Raw genomic sequence first — 24,898 nt, forward strand, 5'->3', positions numbered from 1 at the left:
GCACAGTGTAGGACTGTCTTGAGGGAGGTTCTTGCCCGAAACCTGGGTGGAGTAAAGGGAGGGAGTAAACAAAACAGGGGTTTGGGTTCTGAAAAAATAAAAAGAACTCCAAGTCTGCATACTGAAGAAATTTCTTCAGACATGTTGTTTTCCTATTGACTGGGTGGACAGTGCAGAAAACAAAGCATGTATGTGAGCATTCACATTGCAATACCTGTCCTTTGGACAAAGGCAAAAGCTCTCTCTCCTGGTGATACGGGTGATTTGGCCCCAGTGGAGCGACTGCAGACTGTTGCTTATGTCATTCGTCTGCTTTTACTGTGGAAAGTGAATCAGCAAGTCAGCAGTTTCCTTTCAAAGCCCATTTATTTAGAATTTTTTTTAAGTCTCAAACATTGTACGTCTATCCATGTTCATAGCAGCATTAGACAAAAGGTGAAAGCAACCCAAGTGTCTGTTGATGGATGAATCAACAAACAAAATGTGGTTTATACATACAATGTAATATTATTCACCCTTAAAAAGGAAGGGAATTCTGATACATGCTGCAGCATGGATGAACCTTGAAAACATTATGCTAAGTGACACAAGCCAGATACAAAAGGACAAATATTGTATGATTGTATCAGGTATTCTAGAAGAGTAGAATTCAGGGACAGAAATTAGAATGCTAGTTACCAGGGGCTGGGGGAAGGGGCAATGGGGAGTTATTGTTAAATGGGGACAGAGATTCCGTTCTGGATGATGGAAAAATTCTGGAGATGGATAGTAGTAATGGCTGCACAACCATGTGATTGTACTTAATACTACTGAATTGTACACTTAAAATAATTAAAATGATTTTTAAAAGAGTTAAAGAAAATCATTATGGAGTACCTGGCTACGGAGAAAGTGGTGAAGGTATGTGCCATTTCTCTCTGTTCCCAAGCCCACCCCAGCCACTCATCATCCTCCGCCCAGCTTTATGTCCCGGGGCCACATCAACACGCCTCTTGTCTTCTAACTTCTGGTTCACGTCACTCGGTGCGAGCACCAGCAGGAGAATGAGGGAGGAAAGAAGAGCAAAGTTGGAGAATCTGCTTCCCCATTTCCCTCCCTGCAGGATTGCTGTCCGGTGACTGTGTCCCTTGACTGAAGGTCTTGCAGATCTCTCTGTCTCCAGACTCTGGTGCTCCTTCCTCTCGCCTCTTAAGACCCAGGGCAGAAGCAGCTCCCAACACCCTCAGCTGCAGGGAACTGCACTGTCCCTTGTGGTTTCCCCACCTCCTACTAACACTTTTGTAAATAGTCCTTTTATTAAATCCTCCTCAAATTATACAATTTGAGTGCAGCATCTGTTTCTTGCTGGACTGTGGCTAGATACAGGGTTATTTGTAAAGATCAAAGTTTGGGAAACACTGACCTAAGGAAAATCCACCTATATTCCCAAAAGATCTCTCTGATCCCCCAAACCTTCCAGGTATCCAGAGAGGGCAATGGAAAGGGATGCTGAATGGTGCCATCTTCCTCCCTGCCCTTCATCCCTTCTCTTAGTCCAAACACTTCTTTTCAATTGCTATTTTAATACAGAGAATTCGGCATCTACTGTTTTCTCTAGTCCCACAGATTGTAAGTCACATTTTTTTGTACATAACAGAATTCCATTCCAATAAAACAATTAAATGATTCAGATATTCCATGGAGTTTTATTTGGGAAAAAAACACAACTTTTCCCTGTATAGGTTTCTATTGAATTCTAGGTACAGATGCCCAAGGATATGAGGCAGTTTCAGTTAAGTGTAAGTAGGAAAGCTCATACGGTATCTTTGTAAGGCTCTATGAATAGACAATGGAGATAAAGCTCTCTACATAATTATCTGTAATTATGGGTAAAATAAGGAATTTAGCCTTCCTTCTTACTAGTAATGGCTTACAGTAAGTTGAACACCCACACCCCCCACCCCCAATCCAGGGAGCTGGATCCTGCCCTTATACTATATACAGGTTATTTTCAGGTCATGAGAAACAGTCTCACTTGCTTGTAAGTTCACTGGCTCAGGTAAGCAGACCATATTTTTACTGCAAGACAAGAGCAACAAGAGGGTGTGTGCTCAGGGCAGGTTCCTGCTGGGCAGGAGGGAGGGATAAGAGTTGCGTGTGCTCCTGCTTCCTTGATGTCATGTGAAAGAGGTCTCTACAACGTCTAGAGGATGATTACCCCTGGATTACTAGAGGAGCCTACTCCTGTGCTCTGAGGGCCTAGGTGTGGTAAGTCTCTAAATGCCTGCTAGACATGAGGTAAATGGGATGGCAATTCTAGGTCCACCCATGAATGTGGTCAGTGGAGGCTAAAGAAGAGGAAGTAAGCAATGAGTAATCTTTGTTCCAATAAACTCTTACACAGAAACTAAACAGAATGGATACATAATACAGAGTATATATATATACACCAAATAAAATGGTGTTTCTTATATTAAAGTGGGAATGAGGAATTAAAGTCTACCCTCTTTGGCTTCTTAGCATCCCAATCCAAGATGGCCCTGCAGGAGGCTCAGGAAAACCCTGGGTCTCTGTCATCTCTACATCAAAGAAGCTCATCATCTTGATGAGATTACACATCAACAAATACCGTATCTAAGGTCAGGACTGGTCCTTGCAGGTGTGTCTGAGGTGGGGTGGACAATGAGCTTACTTGTCATTGACGGGCAAAGGAGCAGTGCAGAACTTTCCGATAATGGTCGTCCGGTCTTTTTTCCAAACCCGGTGGGAAGCCTGAAACTTGAGTTTCACTTGGTTTATCTGGCACTGAGGGTTGGGGTGAGCGATGACTCCTTTCCCATGGCGTTGCTGTCTAGGTCTGCAAGGGAAAGGGAAAGTAGCATTTACACACATCATGGAGTATTCTTCACCCTTTAAAAAGAAGGAAACTCTGACTCTAAGAGGCTGCTTGGATGGATGCTGCAACATGGATAAACCTTAAATTGCAGCCTGTTGCTTAAGTCATTCGCCCTGCCTGCAGAGCACATTTGTCCTTTGCCTCCCCCTGGCTCGTAGGGGTTCTGCAGGAAGCTTGGTCAGTTAGCTCCTAGAAGGTGGGCACCACAATCCTCTGCCTCACCCTCACCAGACCCTTGGCCCACACCCCAACAACTTTGAACGGGATGCAGAAAATAGGCGTTGATTTTTTAAAGTAAATAAGTGGACCCTGCAGCAAAATAGTAGCTCTTGGATTTTCGTATCTGGAAAAGTGTCCTAGCTAGTGCAGATCTCACTGTAGATTGGTGAAGATCTCATTCTCAGGTCCATCTACCTGGAAGTAGAGGCTTCTTCCCAGGCATTCAGTTCCAAGAATTTTCTGTGCTGTCTACTGTATTTTAGAGTAAGCATGAATGTGTAGATGGAAACAAACGAACAAACAACAAGCTTTGAAGTCCAGGTGTGGTCTCCTCCCAGCTGTGGCTTTGGAGGCACACAGCACTAGGTCTAAGCCCTGGCTCCCTCCCCTCTGCTCTGCCAGCCTGTTCCAGTCCCCTCTGGACTCAGAAAGAGGGACTATGAGAAAGAAGGAGAGCCCGGAGGGTGCTATTTTCCCCTCCTCAGTGTTGTCTAAGCTGAGCATGGTTTCCCTTTCGTTTCTGACCTCTGCAGACTAATGAAATGTCTTCGTTTTGTACTTTCTAACCCAGAGTTAGTCATACAGTTTGTTTTGTCCTTTTGAGAAAGATCCCATGAAACTTTGTTTAAAAGCTGTTCCTCTTTCTTTCCTTCTTTCCCTTTCTTTCTTTCTTTTTCTGTCTTTCTTTCTTTTTCTTTTATTTCTTTTCTTTCTCTCCTTTTTTTTTTTTTAACTTAAGAAGTCTTTTGAAGTATTTCAGAGGAAAATATACGAAGACTCTTCACTTTAAGAGGTTGTTTGGATGGAGAGCTTGAAAACTCTAATGGCTGTAAAGGACATTGTGAATGAGTGGCCTGGGGACTTGGCCCGGGTAAATGTCCTAATTGGCAGGAAATCTTGGGGTTTCACAAAGTTATAGAAAGTAAGGGAAAGGCCACACATTAAACGCCCCCATCCCCTTTTTCAATTTCTGTTCTGCAAGAGGAAACAAAAACCAAAGAATTGAAGATAATCATGCTCTAATTGCCTTCTTCAAAACAGTAATGCAAGTATCTTTGGGATGAAGGAAGAAGGAATCAGTGGACATCCATTCCAATCACTCAGGGAACTTCTAAAAGTATAATGGTTGAGGCCATGCCTGGAGAGTCTCCTGTAATTGGCCCGGGGTGGGGCTTGCTGTCAGCATTCTTTAAAGCTCTCCAGGTGATCCTAACAAGCAGCCAGAGTCGTGTGTCATTGACATGACTCCTGCCAGTTTTGGCTCACCTACCAGTGGGTTGGAGAGGAGGTGACAGAAGTAACATGTACCTTGTGGAAGTAACATGACTTTGAACTGACCTAATGAAAATTATTCAGTTAGAATCTGCTAGGCTCACGTGGGCACCACAAGATCTATGTTGAGGTCCTGGCTGCCTGCCAAACTGTGCTGTGTGGCATGGATGAGCTGGAGACCTGGCTGGTTGCAGGGTGTTTGGGAGCCCAGACATGTGCTCCTCCCAGCAGAAGCTTGTCTTCCCTGACAGCCATCGCTGAAGCTGAGAACTATTTTCAGATCCAAATCTGATCCTGTTACTGTCCTGCTTAAAATTCCCAAACTGCTCTCAGAATAAAAACTAAAACCTCCAACCTGTCTTTCCAGGCGCGACATGGTCTGGTCCTGACTTGCTCATCCAGCCTCCTCTCCCCATGACTTGCCCCACTACTGTCCACTCCCAGTGTCATATCTCACCAACTCCTGACCTGGGGCGAAGGATCCTGCGACTCCTTCAGATTTCTACTCAAACATCGTTTCTTCACACTCCATCAGGCTCTTAGTTGTTCTCATAGCACCTGCCATTGCTGACAACTGTCCATTTCTACATATGGGCACTGGTCGTGGGCCTGTTTGGGCTCCAACCATCCTTCTGCAAACCACATTCTTAGGCTTCCTGGAATAGGTGGGAGATTGCTTCGGGCAGTGATGTGGAGGGCCTGGGAGTCTGTTCCCATAACAGCCTAGGTCTGCTTCCCCCACCCGCCTCCCCATTTCCCCTGCACTCCACCCAACCACCTGTCCAGAAGTGGGTACTTCCCAGGGTCTGGCCAGCCCTCCCTGGGCTGGTGGCGGAGGCCCTCCTACTTGCTGACATCCATGATGCCCCCTGCCTGGATTCCTGATGCTGTTTCCTATCAGGGACCCAATTCTCAGTAACTCACTACCTGTTAGGGCACCCCACTACGGCTGCTTGCCTGCTCATCTGTTATTGTCTGAATACACTATGCTTGAACCTAGTACTGATCCTGAACCTGGGACAGTTGCCCAGCATGTGTCTGTGGGTCCATCTGTGGTAGGTGCTGCCCTCTCCACTGCTGCCCCAGCCCAGTCGGCTCAGCCCACCCATCAGTGGTCACATAGTGCCTGTCCTGGGATATACATGCATGTGTGTAAATGGAAGAAGAGAGGCCAGCCATGTGGGACACTTACGTACATGGTGATCTTGACCGACGAGGTGACATTGCTGCCAAGGAAGGTGACTGTGATACAGGTGTCCTTGTTTCTCGGCTCCTGCAAGTAGAACTCCACAAGGTTGTGATGCACTAGGAAAACAAAGCAGAACAGATGACTGGGCCAGGGGTCACTGGGGTCAATGCACAGAAAGCCCTAGAGAGCAGCAGGGCAGTTAGGAATCTCACTCTACCTCTTAGCAGCTGTGTGACCTGGAGCAAATTACCTGCTGTCGCAGGCCCTCAGCTTCCTCAAGTGTAAACTGGGATAATAAATACAGATATCCCACAAGTCTGAATGAGAATTAAATGAGTTAATACATATAAAGCCCTCAGTGCTTATGCCTAGGAATTAATCATTCAACATGTGATTGTTTTTATTATTACTTGTAATCCTAGAATGTCCCACTCCTCTCTGGTGACATCATCCTAACAGTGTGATTCTGAAAAAACCAAAAAGGGTCTATTTTATACTAAATAATTAACTCATAAAATATAGCAACACTCCTCCCACCCTCACCATACACACAGTGTCAGGGAACCCACTGAGTGTGCAGAAATGACTACTGTCCTTCCTGTGGCGGCTGAGTGCCTGTGTGTGTGGCATCTCCCCCATCCCGAACTGCACAGACACTGGGGCTCTCAAAGCTGGTACTGCCAACACAGACTGGGTGAGCAGCCTGGTTCACGGTGATACCCCAGGACCTGCTATCCCTCTGGCAAGAAAGGTTAAGAAGGATTACCGCTTCCCCAACACCCCATCCTTTCCTTATTAAGGGGTAAGCCCATCTGGTGGCACCCTGCAGTGACTCTGGTCTCAGAGCATTTTCACAGACTCCTTGGTGACTGGGACATAGCTAGAGAAGCAGTCCTTCATCTCTGCCCTGTCTATACTTTTTCATTTGTTGTGTTTTATGAGCGAATAGTAGGAGGAGGGATTAAGTGGGTTTAGGTAGACTCAGCACTAAATTGGAGGAGGGCTGTGGTCCATCTCAGCTCATGGGGTTAGTAACAGGACTCACTGCCAAGAACCCACAAGAGGACAAGAGAGCACTGTATGCTCCCTCCCCACAGAGGAAAACATCAGATGCTGGGTTCCTTCTATCCTTCTTGGTTGTTTACTATGGACACAGATTGTAATGTTGACAGGCAAGGGTTTACCTGCAGTAGATAACTGCAATGTGAATAAAAGCTAACTTACGTAAGTTTTAGGAATTTGATTCTCTGGGCTGAGTTTGATATGTTATGTGGCTTCTTCCTTCCCCAGCAGGTATCACTCACTAATCAAGAAAGTTTCCTGCGGTTCTGCTTCTCTCTTCTCTGATTACCCTGGAAGCCCTAGGAGGGCCAGGTCTGCTAACGTTGGGTGGGTGACACTGGCAGTGAAATCCAGCCTGCGTGGGTGCATGATATGGCAAACAACACATGGCCCCTGGATGCTGTGTCGGGGGAACTGGATCCAAGGCCCGGCCCTATTGCTTACCACCTATGTCGCCCTGCCTAAGTCGTTGAACCTCTCTGTATCTCAATTTCTTTATCTATAATCAATAACCCCAAACGTCACCTCATAGAACGTGATGAGGATTACATGGGGTAACAGAGAGAAAATGCTTTGTGTGAAACGTTGCTCTATATGAGAAAAGTAATATTGTTAGAAAAATGATTATTTGGAGAAGATTCTCTGTCCATGCTGGTGCCTGCCTGGCAGGGGTTAAGGGTGACCACTATCCTAGTGAGCACTGCTGAGGCCGAGGCAGGCCAATAGTGCTGGGCAATGGGAGCCCAATGACACGAGGCCTGAGAGTGACTGAGAGCAGGAGCTGCCAAGTGGACTACCAGGTGGGCAGCCTGGACCCCCAGGAAAGGAGGGTCCCAGCTTTGACGCTCAGAATGGAAGGCTCAGAGCATGCCTGAGGTGTTCTTTCCTTCTGTGTTTCTCTGAGGTTTTTGAACAGACATGGCCATACTTCTAGGGGCATGGAGTGGAGGTCTCACAACAAATATGAAACAGAAAAATTCTGGCTCCATGAATCTCCCTCAGCAGGGATCTTCAAATGCCCTTGACGTCCAGATACTCCTCAGGCTCCCTGCAGCTGGAACTCCTGGTTGTGCAGATAGGGAGGAGCTGGCTCAGGCCGCAGCAAAGCTGCCCTGAAGCTGGAAGTAGAAGTGGGATGTCTGGTCCCCACAGCATGGCCTCTGACCTGGACAGAGTATCCCCCCTCAGGCTGATCTCTGAGAGGCAGCAAGGACCCAGGAGTAACTGAGAAAAACAGCTGTAAAAAGTAGGTTCCCAGAAGAAGGACAGAGACGCGAGTGTGGAGGCAGGTGGTGGTGTGGAAAGAGTGGAGATTTTGGAGTCAGAAGACCTGGAGATGAATCCTGACTTTTTCACCCACTTTTGCAGTCTTGGGCACATCACCGCTCAGGGTTGGGTTGTCAAATGAGTTGATGTATGTGAAAAGCCTATGGTTGACTCTTGTAACCCACTTTATTCCTAAAAAAATAGCCATGAATTCTCTCTGGTATGAAGTTAGAAACACCCTCATCTCATTTCCCAAATGCTCCCATTGACAGAAGGAAGGGAATTACTACTTATTGAGTTCCAGTCACTGTGCTGGTGATTGCCTGTGTAGTACGTATTTTATTTCATCCTCACAATTGATTCTTTGAAATAGGTACTGTTATTGTTCCCATTTTCCACATAAAGATATAGAGTTTCAAAAAGATGAAGGATACAACATTGTAAACTGACTATAACTCAATAAAATTAAATTAAAAAAAAAAGATGAAAGAACTTGCTCCTGATCACACAGCTGGTAAGTGGAGAAGCTGAGATTCAAATCCAGGTTTGGGTGACCACAGAGTCTGAGCTTCGGGCTCCATCTCACACTGCAACAGTCCTTCTAGTACCAGGAAGTTATGGACACAAAGATCAAACACTAGACACCAGCTTATCAGAAGATCAGTTAGAATTGGGATGGTCATATAATTTCCCGTCCAAACCAGCATACTTCTGTGCTGAACACGACAAACCAGACAGGGTCAGGATAATAAATCAGGAAGTCAAGATGCCAATAGCACAGGAAGGAGGATGGTTCAGCTGTAATGTATTTCAGAGATTCTAAGACACCCTGATCTCTCACATCAATATCTTTTACAATCGTTGGCATCTTAGCTTCAATGAAATGCAGTGGTCAGGAACCATGGTGAACAGTTTGGTATATGTATAGGCCAGAAGGTGGGGTTCAGTATTTCTCATGGACTCTGACCTAGGAAGACTGCCAGAGTGGGAGACACACAGGACAGGCACCAAGGAGGGGAACATGTATGCAGAATGGAGGAGTCCAAAAGGTACCCCCAAATGCTACTCTAGAGAGAACCCACACCGGAAGGCAGACTTCCATGGCGGGATGGGGAGGAACTAGGATTGGTATACAGACAGTAAAGTAAGATGCCCCCAAGTTCTCATCTGTAGAGCAATGTGTTCTGAAAAGTTCTGGTTCTGTCTAATACCAGTAGCTGCTGCCCCCCACCTCTCCCATCCCATGACATTTTTGCCTCAGTTCTTCAGCTCCCACCTCGGCTACCATGCTGGACTGGACACTGTCCAAGCCGGAGCCCTGGACTCAGCCGGGCAGCACACTGGCAGAGCTGAGCCTTGTGTTTCCCCCTACTCACCACAGTATGGAGCCTTGGAAGTGGTCTGGAGGTAGACCTTCACTTCCTTGGGAAGTGGTTCTATCTTGACACCACCTTGTTCCACCAGCCCTGGAAAGAAAGACGCAAAGACAGCAGAGCCCTGAGGCCACATATTGATTAACTCCTGCACCCATTCATTCCACAGACAACTCCACTGTATGCTTGTGATGTGCTATGCCCTATAGTGAGTCCTGGGATACATGCAACTCTGTCCAGATGGGGGTAAATAAACAAGTATACAGCAAATACATTCTTTACATTATCTGGCCCATTCCCAGGAGGTTATTTGTCACAAATCTGAAACGATGTCTCCATCTTGCAAAACAATCTACATGACAATTGTTTTAATGGCATCTGTATCCTGTGCACTGGAGCACAGGGAAGTATTTGGCTTGAAGAACAGGGGTTGACAAGTCGGAGAAAGGCATTCCAGGCAGAGAGTACAGTTTGGGTAGAGGCACAAAGAGTGAGGAAACATGAATACTCTAGGCAGTTCGAGTAGTTAGCGTTCCTGGGGTGTCTGGAGAAAAGAGAAAGTGTAGTGAGAGATGAGGCTGGGCAGACAGTGTGAAGTGGTTGTTACACCATCTGGTCCATCACATTTGTGGGAAATAGTGACATATGCCCGATAAGTAGGAAGTAAATGTTGATTTGCTTTATTATGGGAAACTACCTCTACCTTAACATGTTGTCAAGCTGATATTCATTTCATTCATATAAGCAATGACAGGCTGCTGCAGTGCTGAGTGGCAGCCAGGAATGGGAAGTGGGATAGCAAAGAAGAAGGAACCATTTACACTACCAAAGAGTTTTTTTCTGGAGCCCTTCAGGCTAGATGACCTCAGGATATTCACAACAATGATCCGCACAGGGTAAGTTGAGGCCAAATCCCTCAGCCTTCCCAATCCCTTCTCCTCAGACTAGATCATCCAGGAATGTGCCCAGACCAATCAACAATTAAGAACTCTTCCAGTTGGCATGTGGCCTCATGCCTCTAAGGTGGGCCACGGGTGCCAGTCTTGGGGATTCCCCTGTAGCTCCTTGATTTAGAGTCCATCAGGAATTGTAGAGTGGCTAGCCTAGCAAGGAAGACTTCTGGCAAGCATCTGGTCTGAGATTGGGTGCAGGGGCTCTGGACTATACCAATGCTTCTAGAGAGCATCCTGAGGCTGGACTTGCAGGCCTGAGGCTGTATGTGTGTGAAGGGTGTGTGCAGAGCGAGTATGGCATCACGTTGCTGTACAGAGGGCAAGGCGTGGGACACAGAGAGCTAAATGCCACCTTACAGGTGAGAACAGGCTAAACAACTCATTGCTTAAATTTTAACCCAACTTGGATAGACTTTTTAATCACAGGAGATCAGGACTTAAAGAGGTGACAAGACTTGAACTTTTCCCAAATTGTCAAAGGAAGCCAAAGGGGTAGCATTTTACCAATCCTTGGACAGGAAAGCAGAAAAGGGTTGAAACAATCCAGACAGTGTCCAGCAAGGAAGGCCTTATAGCTGGTACAAGGGAAGGCCATCAGTGGACAGGAATTCTCCAGTACGCTGATGTAGAGGTGCACAGCCCTCATGTGATCACAGATCAAATAACTGTAGCCTGAAGAGGGCGAAAAAACACAACCAAGGTTTCGGTTCAAGACAAATGGAAACTCCCTCCATGTCACTTACTGTAACTCTATTGAATTTTATATTCCAACAGGCTATAAATACATGGGATGTCCCCTGAGCCACATTTAAAAAAAAAAAAAGAATGAACATGGTTACAACACTCTCCCTTTTCCTTTTAATTTTCCTGGGATAACTAAGTTTAATCTACCAAGAAAATTGCTTAATTTGAGACCCATTCTTCCATGATCATGCAAGCTCTCTTTCAGAAAATGGGAGCATACAGAGTTGGCAATCCTGACCCCACTTCTCAACATGGGTATCTGCCTGCACACTTTTACCTTCTTCAGCATCACCCACACAACCAATTTTTTAAAACCTCATTCTACCCAACCTAGCAACAAGACAATCAAGAGAGTCAGCAGCAGTTCACGGTCCATCTCTGAAAGCCAGTGTGCTGAGGTCCACCTTGCCAAATAACTGAAACACTGAATTTGCCAAATGTCCCAATTTAACAAACATTTGGTTTTCTTGTTATTGTTGACTAATTAAAAATTTGTAAAAATTCACCTTGGATGAATTTGCCAGGGCTAAGAGGTCTATAGTGAACCATAACTCCAAGGAAGAGTCTTCAGACTCTTCCATCACCTTGAGACCCCCTCTCTGTGACCAGCAACCAAATGTAAGCTTTGTGTTGACTTTCCTTTCCCCCGTGGTTGGACACACTCTACAGCCAACCTCCTACTATCTGCAACAGGGAGCTGGGAAACACAAACTAAACCCTTCTCAAATTGTGTTATGAAGAAAAAATGAAAAGTGGCCAACTAAAATGTCACAGAAATTTTCAAGAGCCATTAAAACAAAACAAAACCATATCATCTGATCAGAATTGCTGAAAAATTTATAAACTGTTAAAAGAAACATGTTTTTGGAAAATCAGTAAATTTGGTAACTTGGATTAGTGGATACTCAACAAAATTGTCAAAAGAATCCTTAATGTGTTAAAATTTTGGTAAAGCAGGAAAAGACTAAAAACACAGTAAACAGAAATCAAGATAAAATTCCTGTATGAAATGTTGATAGGCTGGTTATAGTCATAAGAAGACTATAAGAAGACTAAATAACTTTAATGCTTAGCTTTTGATACATTTAATATTATTTAAAATTAGGCTAAGAAGAATATAGTCAATGAATATATCAGAAAAGGACATTCCAGAAGAATATATTTAAAATAGAAGAAATATATATTCATTGAATGTATTCAGGAAGATTATCCTGAAAACAATTTTGAAGAACTTAAATTCAGTAAGTTTGGGGAAATAGTGAGGTAGGAATTGATCCTTCAGGTAGCTAGCTTTGGCATATCAGTCTGCTTCTGCCATAGTGAGGCTCTTCAGAGGATGTAGCTAGTGTGAACTATGCCACAAAGGATGGCCGAGGAAGAGTAGTAGTTATTGGCTTCAGTGATGTTAGATCACAGCAGGGCCTAAGAAGTGGGAAGGGCAGCCTAAATGTGGAGCAGGCTCTTCATTTCAAGCACTCCTCCACCAGAATTCCTGGGCTCGAAAGACATCCATTCAGTAAGTGCTGAGTAAGTCTGATGGGATAGAGAAAAGGACACTGTAAGGAAGGCTCACTGTGGCCCACATTGGCTGACTCAACAGGAAGGCTGTTGGCAAATTACAGTCTCTGAAGTAGTCAAACACCAACACTTTCTGGCCTCCTGACCTGCATGAATGAAGATGGGACAGCCAGGTTGGTCTTGGCCTCCGTTGACGAAGTAGTCCACATGTCCGACAGGAATCCGAATACCCAAATCTGAAAGGAGAACCCTGTTACCTTCTCACTGCAGGGGCCCATTTTCCAGGTCCCACAGCAGGGCTCACTGGCAGCAGAGCCTGAAGGCTGACCTTGGGGACCCACCCCCTCTCTGTGCTGAATGGGTGCTCACTTCACTCCTAAGTGCTGGGAGACTGCAGAATGAGCCCTCAGATTGTTTTCAAAAGGGGTTTTGCCATGCTTAAAGGAATAGAAGAATAAATTCGTAAGAAGATACTCATTTGCCTAATAAAATCAAGAAAAATATCCTTAACATAAGTTTTATGAATCAGTAAATGTTATAAGCTTAGTAAATTTCCTTGTTGAATAGTTTCTATTTTGCTTCAAGCAACAGTTCAGATATGTATGTCTGGGGTCACATTTATAGTCTCTCACACATTTTTGTATTTTTCTGACTGAGCAGAAATATAATCTGGCTATAAAGAGATGACTTTTAGAGACTGTAGATCTTATCTCATCATTGTAACCATATCTGACCCTCAGACTGGGTCAGATTCAGCTGCCAAAGACCCCGATTTCCTCCTTCACATTATCTATCACTATTGTAAGCAACTGATTGTGTATTATTTGTTTAATGTCATCTGTCCTGGGGTTAAGCAATAACCCATCCTTGCCCAGCATCTGTCCCATCAGCTCTACCTCCAAAATACATTTTGAATCCTTCTACTTCTCTCTGTCTCTCCTGCCACCACCTTTGCCTAAGCCACTATCATCTCTTACTCAGGCCATCAGTCACCCTCTAACGAGCCTCCAGTCTTCCCTTAGTGCCCACCTGCAGTCCATTCTCTGCACACCAAGCCACAGTAATCTTTTAAGGATATCCAAATTGCCACCAACTTCTCACTGATTGTAAAATAAAATTTAAACTCCTTGCCGTGGCCAGCCTGGTCCTGCTTCCTTTTCTCCAACCTATTCAGCACATTACTCACTGCACTCTAACCACACGGTTCTCTTTCCTGCCCCACTCACAACAAAGGGCTTTTGTTTTGCTGTCTTCTCCACCTAGAATGTTCATCTCCCAGCTCTTCCCAGTGCTGACTCATTCTCATTCGCAGTCTCACTTCTCACCTCCTTGGAGACACTTCTCTCAATAATCTTATTTGAAGTAAACCTCGCACCCCATGCCAAGCCACCCTTTGCCAATATCCCTCATTACCATAATCACAGAGTGGAATTGTTTACTTGTATATAGGCTCCACCACAACAGGGCCTTTACCTGTCCTTTTTCTGCTCTATCCCCAACACCAGCATAGTACCCAGCACATGTGAGTGCCAAATGCATATTTATTGAATGAATAAGTGAATGAATGCTTGCTCAATTAGCCTGTAAGTTCCACAAGGGCAGAGATCTTATTTGGTGTCTTTTGCATTACATTATTCTCAGTGCCTGCTACATAGCTCAATAAAGACCAACTGAATAAATGGAATGATTTTTAAAAAAATCACATTAGGAAGAGGCTCCAACTTTGAAGGGGACTGAGAGGCCCAGCTCAGGTAAATGGGACCAATGAGTCATCTATTTAGCAAATTCAGGAACAAAAGGGTTAACCTTGTCAATTAACATGGTTAATTAACTTAATAGCTAAGCAGAGGACTATGGGCTTTGGTTTCCTATCTGTGAAATAAAAGTGGGAAAGAGGGTTGAATAACATGACGGCATGAGCTTACTCCAGAATCATAAATCTGTGAGTTCTGGATGCTAAGAGAAAGCTTCTGATCAGATGGAATCAGACATGGCGATCTCTCACTTGAACTGCAAATTCTTCTGGTCAGAGACAGATGTAACTTCTCTTACCCAACGTGCTGAGCACAAGACCTGGCACCAGATTCTGTGGGTGTTTGACATCCAGTAGAAATGAGGAAGAATGCTCACCCCCTTGTCCAGTTGATCAGAAGAGCTTAATTTGGTTATGATGGATTCAGAGTTAGGGGTTCTTGCCTTGGCCTGTCACTATTGGAGGAGGCAATTCTCATTCTTCACTGGATGAGGGCTGGTTGGCTCATCCTCTGGGGAGGAGGCAAATCCTGACTAGCAGCAGCCTCTGCCCCAGGAGTGGAATGCCCCAGTTTGCTGGGGCCAGGCATATTTACCCTGAAACAAGCATTACGAATTTCCCGTATGTCTGCCAGGCAGAAGCACCCTCCGAGCACTACCTCATCAAGAGGTTCAGTGTTGAATCACAAAGAGACTCATGACCAAAAAACAATTCTGGTCCACAAATGAGAATCCTGCCTGCTGCTGGCTAAAAATGAAATAATTCATCTCAGTCTTCAGAAAACGACAGAGCTGGAAGAGACTTTCAAAATCATGCTGGTAAACTCCTCACTGTGGAACAGAAGCTCAGAGGGAAAGGGCCTCTTCCCAGGACCACACAGACAAATGTCAGCCTCCAAGGCCCTTCCCTCTGGTCATTCCCCGACCCCTGCTCACTGTCTGTGTCTGTGTGGATGGCTTCCACGAAGAGGGCATCCCCAGCATCCAAGCGCTCCTCTAGGCTGGCTCTGGTATACTCCGGTCCAGCGGGGTCCAGGCCTGCAAGGACAGACATGTCAGGGGCCTTTCTTCTCAGCTGCAGGAACCCTCATGGGCTCACTGCCAACACACCAGCTCTTCCAGTTCAAATTAGAGCCCCAAAAAGACCCAAGGCCCAAGGGAGAGAGACATAGCTCAAGACCACCTTTCCCAGGAAACTCTACTCTATTTCTTTAACTTCTCAGTGACCTAGTTTCTCTGGCTCTAAAATGAACCTGCTAACACCAACCATGTGGTAAGGATTAATGTAATATTAAGCCTCATATAGTAATAACAATAGCTATAACTTTTTGAGTAGTCGCTATGTGCCTAGCTTTGTGCTGGGCAGTTTTACACATTCTAGTCCTTACAACAACACAGTATAGTAAATATTAGTCTCCCCATGTTTTAGCTTAGATCCCTTTCCCTCTTCCTCCCAAAAAGCAGACCCTGAGACAAGGATTTAAAGTGCAAGTAGCTTATTTGGGAGAAGATCATAGAAGGCATAGTGAGGGAAGTCAGAAAATGGGAGAAAATTTTAATGAACAGATTATCATTTTGGGTCTCATTCCACTGAGGTCCCTCTGAAGTACTCTGTAGAATATGACTCAGAATTGTCCCACTGAAGTGCCAGGAAGCCAGGGTACTAACCACGCAGCTCTAGTCCCTTATTGAGGGTAGCTCCTGAAGCATAAAGTTCACAGAACTTTGCAAGTATTTAGCAAAACACAAGGTAAATTTCTATAGTGGACCAAGGAGTTATGAGCTGTTACAACCCATTTTACAATTGTAGAAACTAATGCTCAGAAGTACATGGCCTTTAACACTGACATTAGAGATTATGCAATGATAACAGTACATTTTATCCAAAAGAGCTACAATAAATAAATTTCAGTGATGACAGATGACTCAGTTACAAGAACAGAGGCCCAACACCTCCCTCTGCCTGCCTCAGCAAAGGCTCTTCCAGGGCATTCTCTACCTCCAAACCCGAGAGGATGAGCAGGTAAGAACATTACCTGTGATCCGTCCCAGTTGGCCTTTGTAGAAATGTCCCACCATGCCCGCAACGTGGGCCCCCAGGCTGACACCAATGATGTGGACTGAGGACTGTGACACACCCAGAGCCTAGAATGGGCATTTACAGTGAGTTGCATTTGGACCACAGCAGCTCCTAGCCTTATAAGGGTAACATTTTTTCCTGAGGCACCAGAAGCACAGAGTCCTGGGCACGACACACCAGCCACACATGTTTTGGGAAAAAAGTACAGAATCCTCATCCACTTGCCCTCTCCTTGGGCTTCCTACCTTGACAACCCACTCACTTTCCCCTTGGTACCCAAAGTGTGTGAGTGAGGACCACCACCACTCTCTCTTGAGCAACTAGTTGAGATTTGAACCAAAGACCCACAAGCTATGAGGTAGCTCTGCTTCCATCCTAAAACTCCTCCTCATGTGTCATTTCTTTCTTTTTGACCCCTCTTCCCCATAGGCAGCCAGAACTCACCCTAAGCTCTTCTACACCTACCAGGAGTTTACTGAGGAAACGAGAGATCTCGAGTCCCAGCTTAACCACATTTTCCACGGCTGAGAAGTAGACACCTGTAGAGCCATAGACCCAGTCCACGGCGACCACATTAGCATCTGTGGCCTGCAGAAGGGCGCCGATGAATTTATCAATCCAGGAAGGCTTTGTTCCTAAAGCCCTAATGTGGGGCCAAGAAAGGATAGGAAAATTACCTGCCTAGCCTATATCCGTTATTGTGGAAATTACAATGACATTTCTATAAACAGGAAAAAATGTCACAAGTGGCAGGGGGCAGTGGGGGGGCAGGTTATGGGCACTAAATCCTATAGCACTTTGAGCATAAGGAAGACATAATCGCAAAGTTACCAGAGCTCCTACTTGCACACATGCAGCCTATGAGTAAATTATAAAAGGATGCCTTTGTTCCAGGTGGATGCAGCCTTGGTTCAGGCCTCAGAGCTCAGATAAAAGTTCAGCCCCACCAGCCCTCAGTCAGGTACCTCCATGCAATGCATAAACCACACAGACCATATGTACCAACCCTGCTTGTGCTACTCATGGAATAGAAAAGGTAGCTTTGTACCTTAGAGTTAAGATTTACGATCTTAATTATCATTCCATAATACAGGCACTTTCCTTGAGGATGTTTTCATTCACTTGTTTATTCATTCATCCTTTCATTCATTCAACAAGTGGGTCAGGCAGTATGCTAAGTGCTTTGTGAGAAATAAAGAAAAATAAGACATATTCAGAAAGCCTCCCCAAGAGATTGGGAATGGGAAAGAAGTCTTCTCAAAAGCCCAGAGAGCATGCTCATGGGACAGAGGTGCCCAGATGGGGTGTGTGCCATGGAACATGGCTTTGGGAGCATCTGGGAGCAGACAGTGGGACGAGGCTGCTGGGCTCTCCAGCTCCACTTGCTCTCTCTGGGTTGAGAGTACACACTCAGTCTCAAATAGTGCCCGAATACACAATTTGCTAGAGGAGAGATTTTGGCACAAGAGTGAGAAGGGATGCCTAAGGAAAGATGTGGCTGGGTCCCTGGAGTCAGGGATTTGAGAGGCAGAGAGAACCCAAAGATGAGAAAACCATGATCCTTTGTGCAGTGCCTCACTGCCCACATCTTCACCGAGTGCTCCCAGCTCCAGCTACTCCAGAGTACCACTGTGTCACCCCATGTTCTCCCTGTTTCCTCCCAGCAACCTTTCTCTGTTTCTGGCTTTGTCAGTGGGCTTTGGAGAGAGAATATGATGGAAGGAAGGATGGTGACTGAATTGAGACTCAGGAGACAATATATTACAACAAAATTTGGACTGTAGGGCATCAAAGAAGTTGAAGAAAAGTATATAGCGCCTGAGAAATGCTAACCTCTGGCAATGATGGAAACAGTACTCATAAGTGGAAGTTTCTTAGGTCATGAAACCCAGGAAGAAGTGAAGAAGAGGAAATAAAACCCTGGATAAAAACACCACGATGTTACCCTGAGCGATTGCACAAAACCTGTGACCTCATTGGTTGAGATGAATCATGTAGCCCCCGCTTCAGGGAGGAAAGGATCACTGAGACCATCTCTACAATATCCCTTTTACTCAGATATGGAAACCAAGGCTCTGTGTGCTGGAGTGACTTGTCCAGGGTCACACATATTTACTGTTTGAGAGTGTGTAGATGAGACTGAGCAGAGGAGTAACATATATGACTAACGAGAAAGAACAACCCAACGTCTGATCATGTTTATCCAGAGACATTTTCAAAGTCAGCAGGAGGTGAGTGATAGGGTGAGTGACAGGCAATAAATCCATTTCTCCTCTTGTTCCCCACTAACTTCCTATGGCATTGTGGTCATTTTCTAGTTCTCAGCTGAGGTGCTTCTATTGGTTGGCTGGCTCCCACCTGAATCCATGGATAACCAGCTTGGTTTCTAGAGTGGCATTGAACCCAGTGTTTTGGATGTCACTACTTTCTTCCACTAGCTGCCCACAGCTAGGATCTGACATGGTGAAGAGGAGAAACTGGACTCTGAGACTGGTGCCTCGGAGGAGATTTGCATTCTGGAAGTCAGTACACTTTGTCTGTGGGGTAGGAGGTACATCTCCTAGAAGAGAAAAGAAACAAACAAAAAAATAAAAAACCAAGAAATATCCAAGGTGAAGCCTGTTCTTAAAAGGAAGAAAGAAAGAAACCGGGGCTTACAGGCATTCATTATAAATTAGCTAGTATAATAATCAGCTCATTTATCAAAGGCATCACTTCTGTAACCAAAATTTGTGAATATTTTTCATGTCTAAAGATAAAATACCAGAGCAGAATATGAATATTGCTCAACTGAGAAGATTTAAGGCCATGGTTAAATTAATATTATTATGGGCTAAATTGAGGTCCCCCTGTAAATTCATGTGTTGAAGTCCTAACCCCCAATAACTCAGAATGTGACTATATTTGGAGACAGGGTCTTTACAGAGTTAATTACATTAAAATGAAGCCATTAGGGTAGACCCTTATCCACTATGACTGGTGTTCTTACAAGAAGAGGACATTTGGTCACAGCAAGAGAGGAAAGATGATGTGCAGCCACGTGGAGTAGACAGCCATCTCCAAGCCAAAGAGAGAGGCCTGGAATGGCTCCTTCCCTCACAGCCCTCAGAAGGAACAAACCTTACTGTCACCTTAATCTCAGACTTCTAGCCTCCAGAACTGTGAGATGGCAAACTTCTGTTGTTTAAACCACCCAGTCGCTGGCACTTCGTTATAGCAGCTCTAGCTAAATAATACAGTTTTCTGAAAAGAACCCTGGGCAGTGAAATGAGCAGTTGCCCTGGGGGCTAGGTTCACTCTGGTCTGAACATCCCATTCCCAAGGATTTCAAGCTCCCCATTCCAGCCTCATCACTTGTCCTTATGAGCAGTCCAGAGCCTTCCAGTGCCCAGCACGTGGCTGCCCAGCCAGGTGGTAGAAAGAACCTCAATGAGCTTTATATGCTCTACAGTACCTTCCAACAGATCCCTTGACATTTTATGGTCAAGGTTACGAAGGGGCTTTTTACAATACTGAACCAAAAAAGGTAACATGAAACTCCTGCCTTCCAGGGAGCTGAAAATCTGGCCCATCTTCAATACCAAACAGCCCATTTCCACGTCTACTTCTGTGATAAAGAAGGGGCACCTGACGGCCAGCTCATCTTAGAGAGAGAGACCAGCAGGAGCAGCAGGGCACACAGTGACCACAGCACAGGGCTCCAGTCCTGGTGCCGTTAACAGCTACCTCGCATTCCTGCCATGGAACAAAGCCATGTGCAGAATCACAGAAGTTGAGACTGCAGACTGATTTGTGCAGTCCTCTTCACGAGGAAGACAGCTATTTCAGGTTTCTGGAATGGTTATCTGCCTTCAGAGGTAACTGGGAGGCACATGTATAACAAGCATGTGGATCTGGGGTATACTGGGATGTGATACTGTGAGCAGTCTGTGGGAACCCCATTTGGAGAGTGCTGACAGTGATTTCCTCACCTCCACATCTGAGCCCCAGACCTGGTCCCCAAGTCCCCTTGCATCTCCTTTCTGAGCAGACAGGTCTTGGACACCTGTGCGACGAAGTCCACTCTGACAGTGCAACCTTCAGGCTCCTTGGCCTGTGGCAGCTTCAGCTCCCACAGGACACAAGAGAGGAAGATGCCTAATCTGATCACCTCATTTGCCTGCCCTGATCTTAGTTTTGTTTTTTTGTTTTTTGTTTTTTTTTTAAGAAATGATGAAAAGACTCTGCTTGAGATGAGACTTGAATCACATACATGAATTTATCTGCTTTTTGGTCATATAGGAAAGGCTGCATCCATCAGACAGAGAATTAAGGGGCCTTTTAAATGAGCATAGTATGTCACAAAGCAAGGCCCACAGACATCACAGACTCAGTATATTCCAGACAACATTATCTAAATAAAATGTAATAAAATTAGAAATCAATGACAAAAATTATTTTAAAATATACTTGAAGATTTAAAAATTCCCTTTTAAGTAACGAATGAGTTAAAAATAATCATAACAGAGACTAGAGTATTAAAAAGTAAATGACAATAGAACCAATACAATATCAAAACTTGAGTAAAGTAGCTAAAACAGCACTAGGGGGATTTGAATAACCTTAAATGCAAATATTAGGGGGCAAGAGAAAAGGCACAGATTAGGTAACCTTGTAACTCAGAGAGTTAAAAAAAAAACCCAACAATACAGCAACTTCAAATAAAACATAGGAAAATAGTACAAAGGAAGCAGTTGAAATTTAAAAAAACAATGAAATATAAACGGTATCATTAGCAACTCAGCCTTGCAGTGGCTCAGGCTGACCTTCCTGGAGATCTTTGACTCTTCTCTCTCTCCCACATCCCCATACAACTGGAGAGTAAATCTCCAGAACAAAATATTCAGAATTAAAACTATTCTCACCATCTACACTGTTACCACCTTGGTCCAAGCCATTTTCAACTCTCAAAATTATTACGTAGCCTGCAATGCTTTTCCTGCCTTCATTCTTGGCCTCCTTCAGTCTATTTGCAACGCAGTAGCCAGAAAAGTAAGTCAAATCATGCCAAACCTCCATGCAATAGCCTCCAAGGCATTTCACTCAGAATAAAAGCCAGAGTCTTAACAATGGAAGAAAGCCCTAAATGTTTCAGGCCCTCCCCTCCGGGAGCCCTTGCCTGTCCAGACTATTGTTTCCTCTGTTCCAGCCACTATCCTCCTAGCTCTTCCTCACTCTGGACAGGTTCCCACTTGAGGGTCTGTGCACTGGTTGCTCCTTCTGCCGGCAGCGTCTTCCCCAGACATCCACAGGACTAATTCCCTTGCTTCTTTCAAGTCTTTGCTTGTCAAATGTCATCTTCTCTCCTCTAACCACCCTATTTAAATTGGAACCCACCTATGCTTCCCTCACCTCTGTCCTCTCATTCTTCCTTATCCTGATCTACTTATTTTTAAAACAATCATCACCTAATCAAGTTTTTTATTTATTAGTTTATTATTAAACTTATTGTTTATTAATTTCCCTGCATTAGAAGATAACTTCAAAGGAAGGGATTTTTATCCATTTTGTTTACTCTACTGACTAGAATAGTATCTTCCACACATAACAAACACCAAAAGGTAGTTCTTTGAAAAGAACGATAAACTAGATGTACTTTAAGAAAACTAGACGTACTTTTGATAAGATAGAGTAAGAAACAGAGAGAAGTCACAAATAAACAATATAGAGAATAAAAACGGGATATAAACACAGTAGATTTTTAAACTGCAAAAGAGCATGTTTATACCCACACAACAGTTAAAAATACAGATATTTTCCTAGAAAATGCATAATTTCCTAAAAAAAAAAAAAGCTTACTGAAACTCAGTCAAGAAAGAAGGAAAAAAAAGAACAGAAAATCAAATGTAAAGGAAATGAAACAGTAGTTTTAAACCTATTAATTGAAAAATTCTATCAGTTTTACAGAGAAGTTCTAACAACCTTTCAATTCTTATCTTACGCATACTGTTCCAGAGAATAGAAGAGGAGAGAAAGAATCCAAACTCATTCTATGAAAATAACCAGAATGTCAAGACTGGGCAAGGAAAGAAAGAGAAGGGAAAAGCAAAGGCCAGTTTCACTATTACACGTAGACATAAAAACCCTAGATAAAATATCAATCTTTCAAAGATAACAAGAACCAAAAACATACCATGGCCAAGCAGAATTTAATCCAAGAAATAAAAAGATGATTTAACATTAGAAAATGTATTAATGCATTTCACGTATGAACAAATTAAAGGGAAACTCATATGCTCATCTCAATAGATGAAAAAAATAATAATAAAATTCAATATCCAACACTCCTTAACATAAGAAAGAAAGGTGTCTACCAAAAGCCTATGGCAAGAATCATACTTATTGGTGAAATATTAGAAGCATGTCCTCTAGAACTGGGAACAAATGAGAATGTCTGCTATCAGTGCTTCTATTCGATACTGGACTGGACGTTCTAGTCCTAGCTAGTAAAACAAGACAATAAAATAGGATAAAAGTTACAATGTTTAAAAAGGGGGAGAAAAAAATTGCCAATATTTACAGATGATAGGATAAAACTATCCATCCCATTCAAGACTATGGAATATGGTACAGTGAATCATGCTCAGATACCCCTTCCTCCCAACCACCACTTCAGCCAAAGAGTAATGACAGATGAATACCCAAAAGAGAGAGAGAAAAAGACACAGACCATCTCAAATATAAAAATAATATCTCCATAAATAAGAATAAGAATGGAACTGCAAAATGGTGCTGGGTTCCAGGTCTGGGAGAAGGCAGTGGCTGTAAGAATTCAGCTCTGTGAGGTCAGAGGGGTCTAAGAGCACCCCACATCAGGTATGGAAGACCAGCACCAGGCCCACCTGTGGTAGCCAGTGGTGGAGAAGGGCTCCCCAACTCAGGAAAGGAAGCTACAAACAAAAACGCTACTGACTTTTTACTGAGGCTATAACCTTATTTAAGGAGACAGGATGGAAAGACAAGGCTCACTCACAGGAGCTGAGGCAACCCACCTGGCTGGAGGAGAGAGGGTAAAGATGGAGGCTCAGGTGGGGAGACAGAGAGACAAGGGAGAGACCAAAAGCAAATTTTTCTTTGAAAATTAAAAAAACTAATCTATTGTGTTAGAAGTCAAGATAATAAGTTATCTTTGGGGTGGTAGTGATTAAGATGGCATATAGTGAGTGGGTTTTAAGAACCTGGTAATGTTTTATTTCTTGCTCTGGAAGATGATTACACAGGTGAATTCATTCTGAAAATTCATCTATCTATGTATTAATAATCTGTGTGCTTTTCTGTATATATTTTGTACTTCAGGAACAAGTTTATTTTCAAAAAAGCTTGCAAACAAAATGCTTAAATACATAAAGAAATCAATGTTTACAAAGATAGTCAAGAAAGCCAATAAGTGGATCATGAATTCATTTCAGGCGAAATAAAATTTAAAAAATCTTTGACATAGTTTAAAATAAGGATGCTGAGAATGTACAAGGATAAAAATAAAGACAGAGTATAAGAAATTATAAAATCAAAACAGGTATAAATGACAAGATATACGGTAAAAAGTTAATTAAAATTTTTGAAATGAAAAAGATAGTCACTGCAATAAAGATGGAATAAGTAGTATAATGTCTAGTAGAGAAATAAAAGTTTTTGATTGACAATTGATGGAGAGGCTCCAACATTCATTTAGTAGCTGTTCTCTAAAGGAAGAAAATGGGAGAAGCAATATTTTGGAAAGGTAATTGTTAAGAATTTTTCATAACTAAAAGAAGATATAAATTCTCTAATCAAAAGTTATACTCAGGGTAATGAGCAAGATAAAAATAAATAAATCTATACTAGGCAGATGACACTATTAAGTATAAAAGATATTCTTAAAGATTCCCAGACAAATGCATTGGAAAACTTAAAAGCAATGGATAATTTTCTAGAAAAATATAATTTCCTGAAACTGACTCAAGAAGAAATATAAAATCCAAATAAACCTACCAGCATCAAGAAATTAAACTGGGAATCAAGAGTCTTCTCTGGCCATAAAATACACTAAGGCCAGATAGTTTTATGTGAGAACTCCACCAAACTTACAAATTACAGATAACCTTTATCTTATGTAAAACTGTTTCATAGAATAGAAACTTATGAGGTTATACTCATCTTAGTACCAAGACCAGGAAAGTGCAATGCAAGAAAATTATAGATAAATTTTCTTTATGAACAAATATGCAAGATAATAACTATAAATATATACAAAAATAAAAATAAATGTTGGCAAATAAAATTCAACATGACTGAAGGATTTGTCCCTGGTGATCTTTGTCTAAACTCACAGAATTTAGAAGAAAACATGAAAGATTATCTTTATAGAAAGATTGCTTAAACAAGACACCAGAAGCACAAATTGCAGTAAGAAATAAGAATTAAGACAACAACTTAAGAGAAAGAAAAATACCATATGAGATCACTCATATGTGGAATCTAAAAAACAAAAACAAAAAAACAAAGCATAAATACAAAACAGAAATAGACTCATAGACATAGAATACAAACTTGTGGTTGCCAAGGGGGTGGAGGGTG

At 43.3% G+C, this 24,898-nt stretch overlaps 1 protein-coding gene across 8 annotated transcripts in view; it reads right to left on the reverse strand.

Annotated features, from left to right (window-relative positions):
- PLA1A (phospholipase A1 member A) overlaps window positions 1-24,898 on the reverse strand; it is a 47,501-nt gene that overhangs the window by 9,724 nt on the left and 12,879 nt on the right. For 2 of the 8 annotated variants that reach the window (XM_031455216.2, XM_010981575.3), the window contains exons 2-11: window positions 18,662-18,863; window positions 16,769-16,946; window positions 16,260-16,368; window positions 15,160-15,261; window positions 12,618-12,707; window positions 10,714-10,881; window positions 9,260-9,349; window positions 5,563-5,671; window positions 2,672-2,836; window positions 1,666-2,058 (exon numbers count right to left, since the gene is read on the reverse strand). In XM_031455216.2, the coding sequence (XP_031311076.1) occupies window positions 1,974-2,058; window positions 2,672-2,836; window positions 5,563-5,671; window positions 9,260-9,349; window positions 10,714-10,881; window positions 12,618-12,707; window positions 15,160-15,261; window positions 16,260-16,368; window positions 16,769-16,946; window positions 18,662-18,765 (1,200 nt within the window). In that variant the 5' untranslated portion in view covers window positions 18,766-18,863 and the 3' untranslated portion in view covers window positions 1,666-1,973. Of the gene's footprint in view, window positions 1-1,665; window positions 2,059-2,671; window positions 2,837-4,834; window positions 5,023-5,558; window positions 5,672-9,259; window positions 9,350-10,713; window positions 10,882-12,617; window positions 12,708-15,159; window positions 15,262-16,259; window positions 16,369-16,768; window positions 16,947-17,351; window positions 18,864-24,898 lie in introns of those variants that run through there. The other 6 variants (XM_064494896.1, XM_031455208.2, XM_031455207.2 and 3 more) reach the window with 6 other exon arrangements.

Source organism: Camelus dromedarius, chromosome 2 (assembly GCF_036321535.1).
Source record: "Camelus dromedarius isolate mCamDro1 chromosome 2, mCamDro1.pat, whole genome shotgun sequence".
NCBI lineage: Eukaryota > Metazoa > Chordata > Mammalia > Artiodactyla > Camelidae > Camelus > Camelus dromedarius.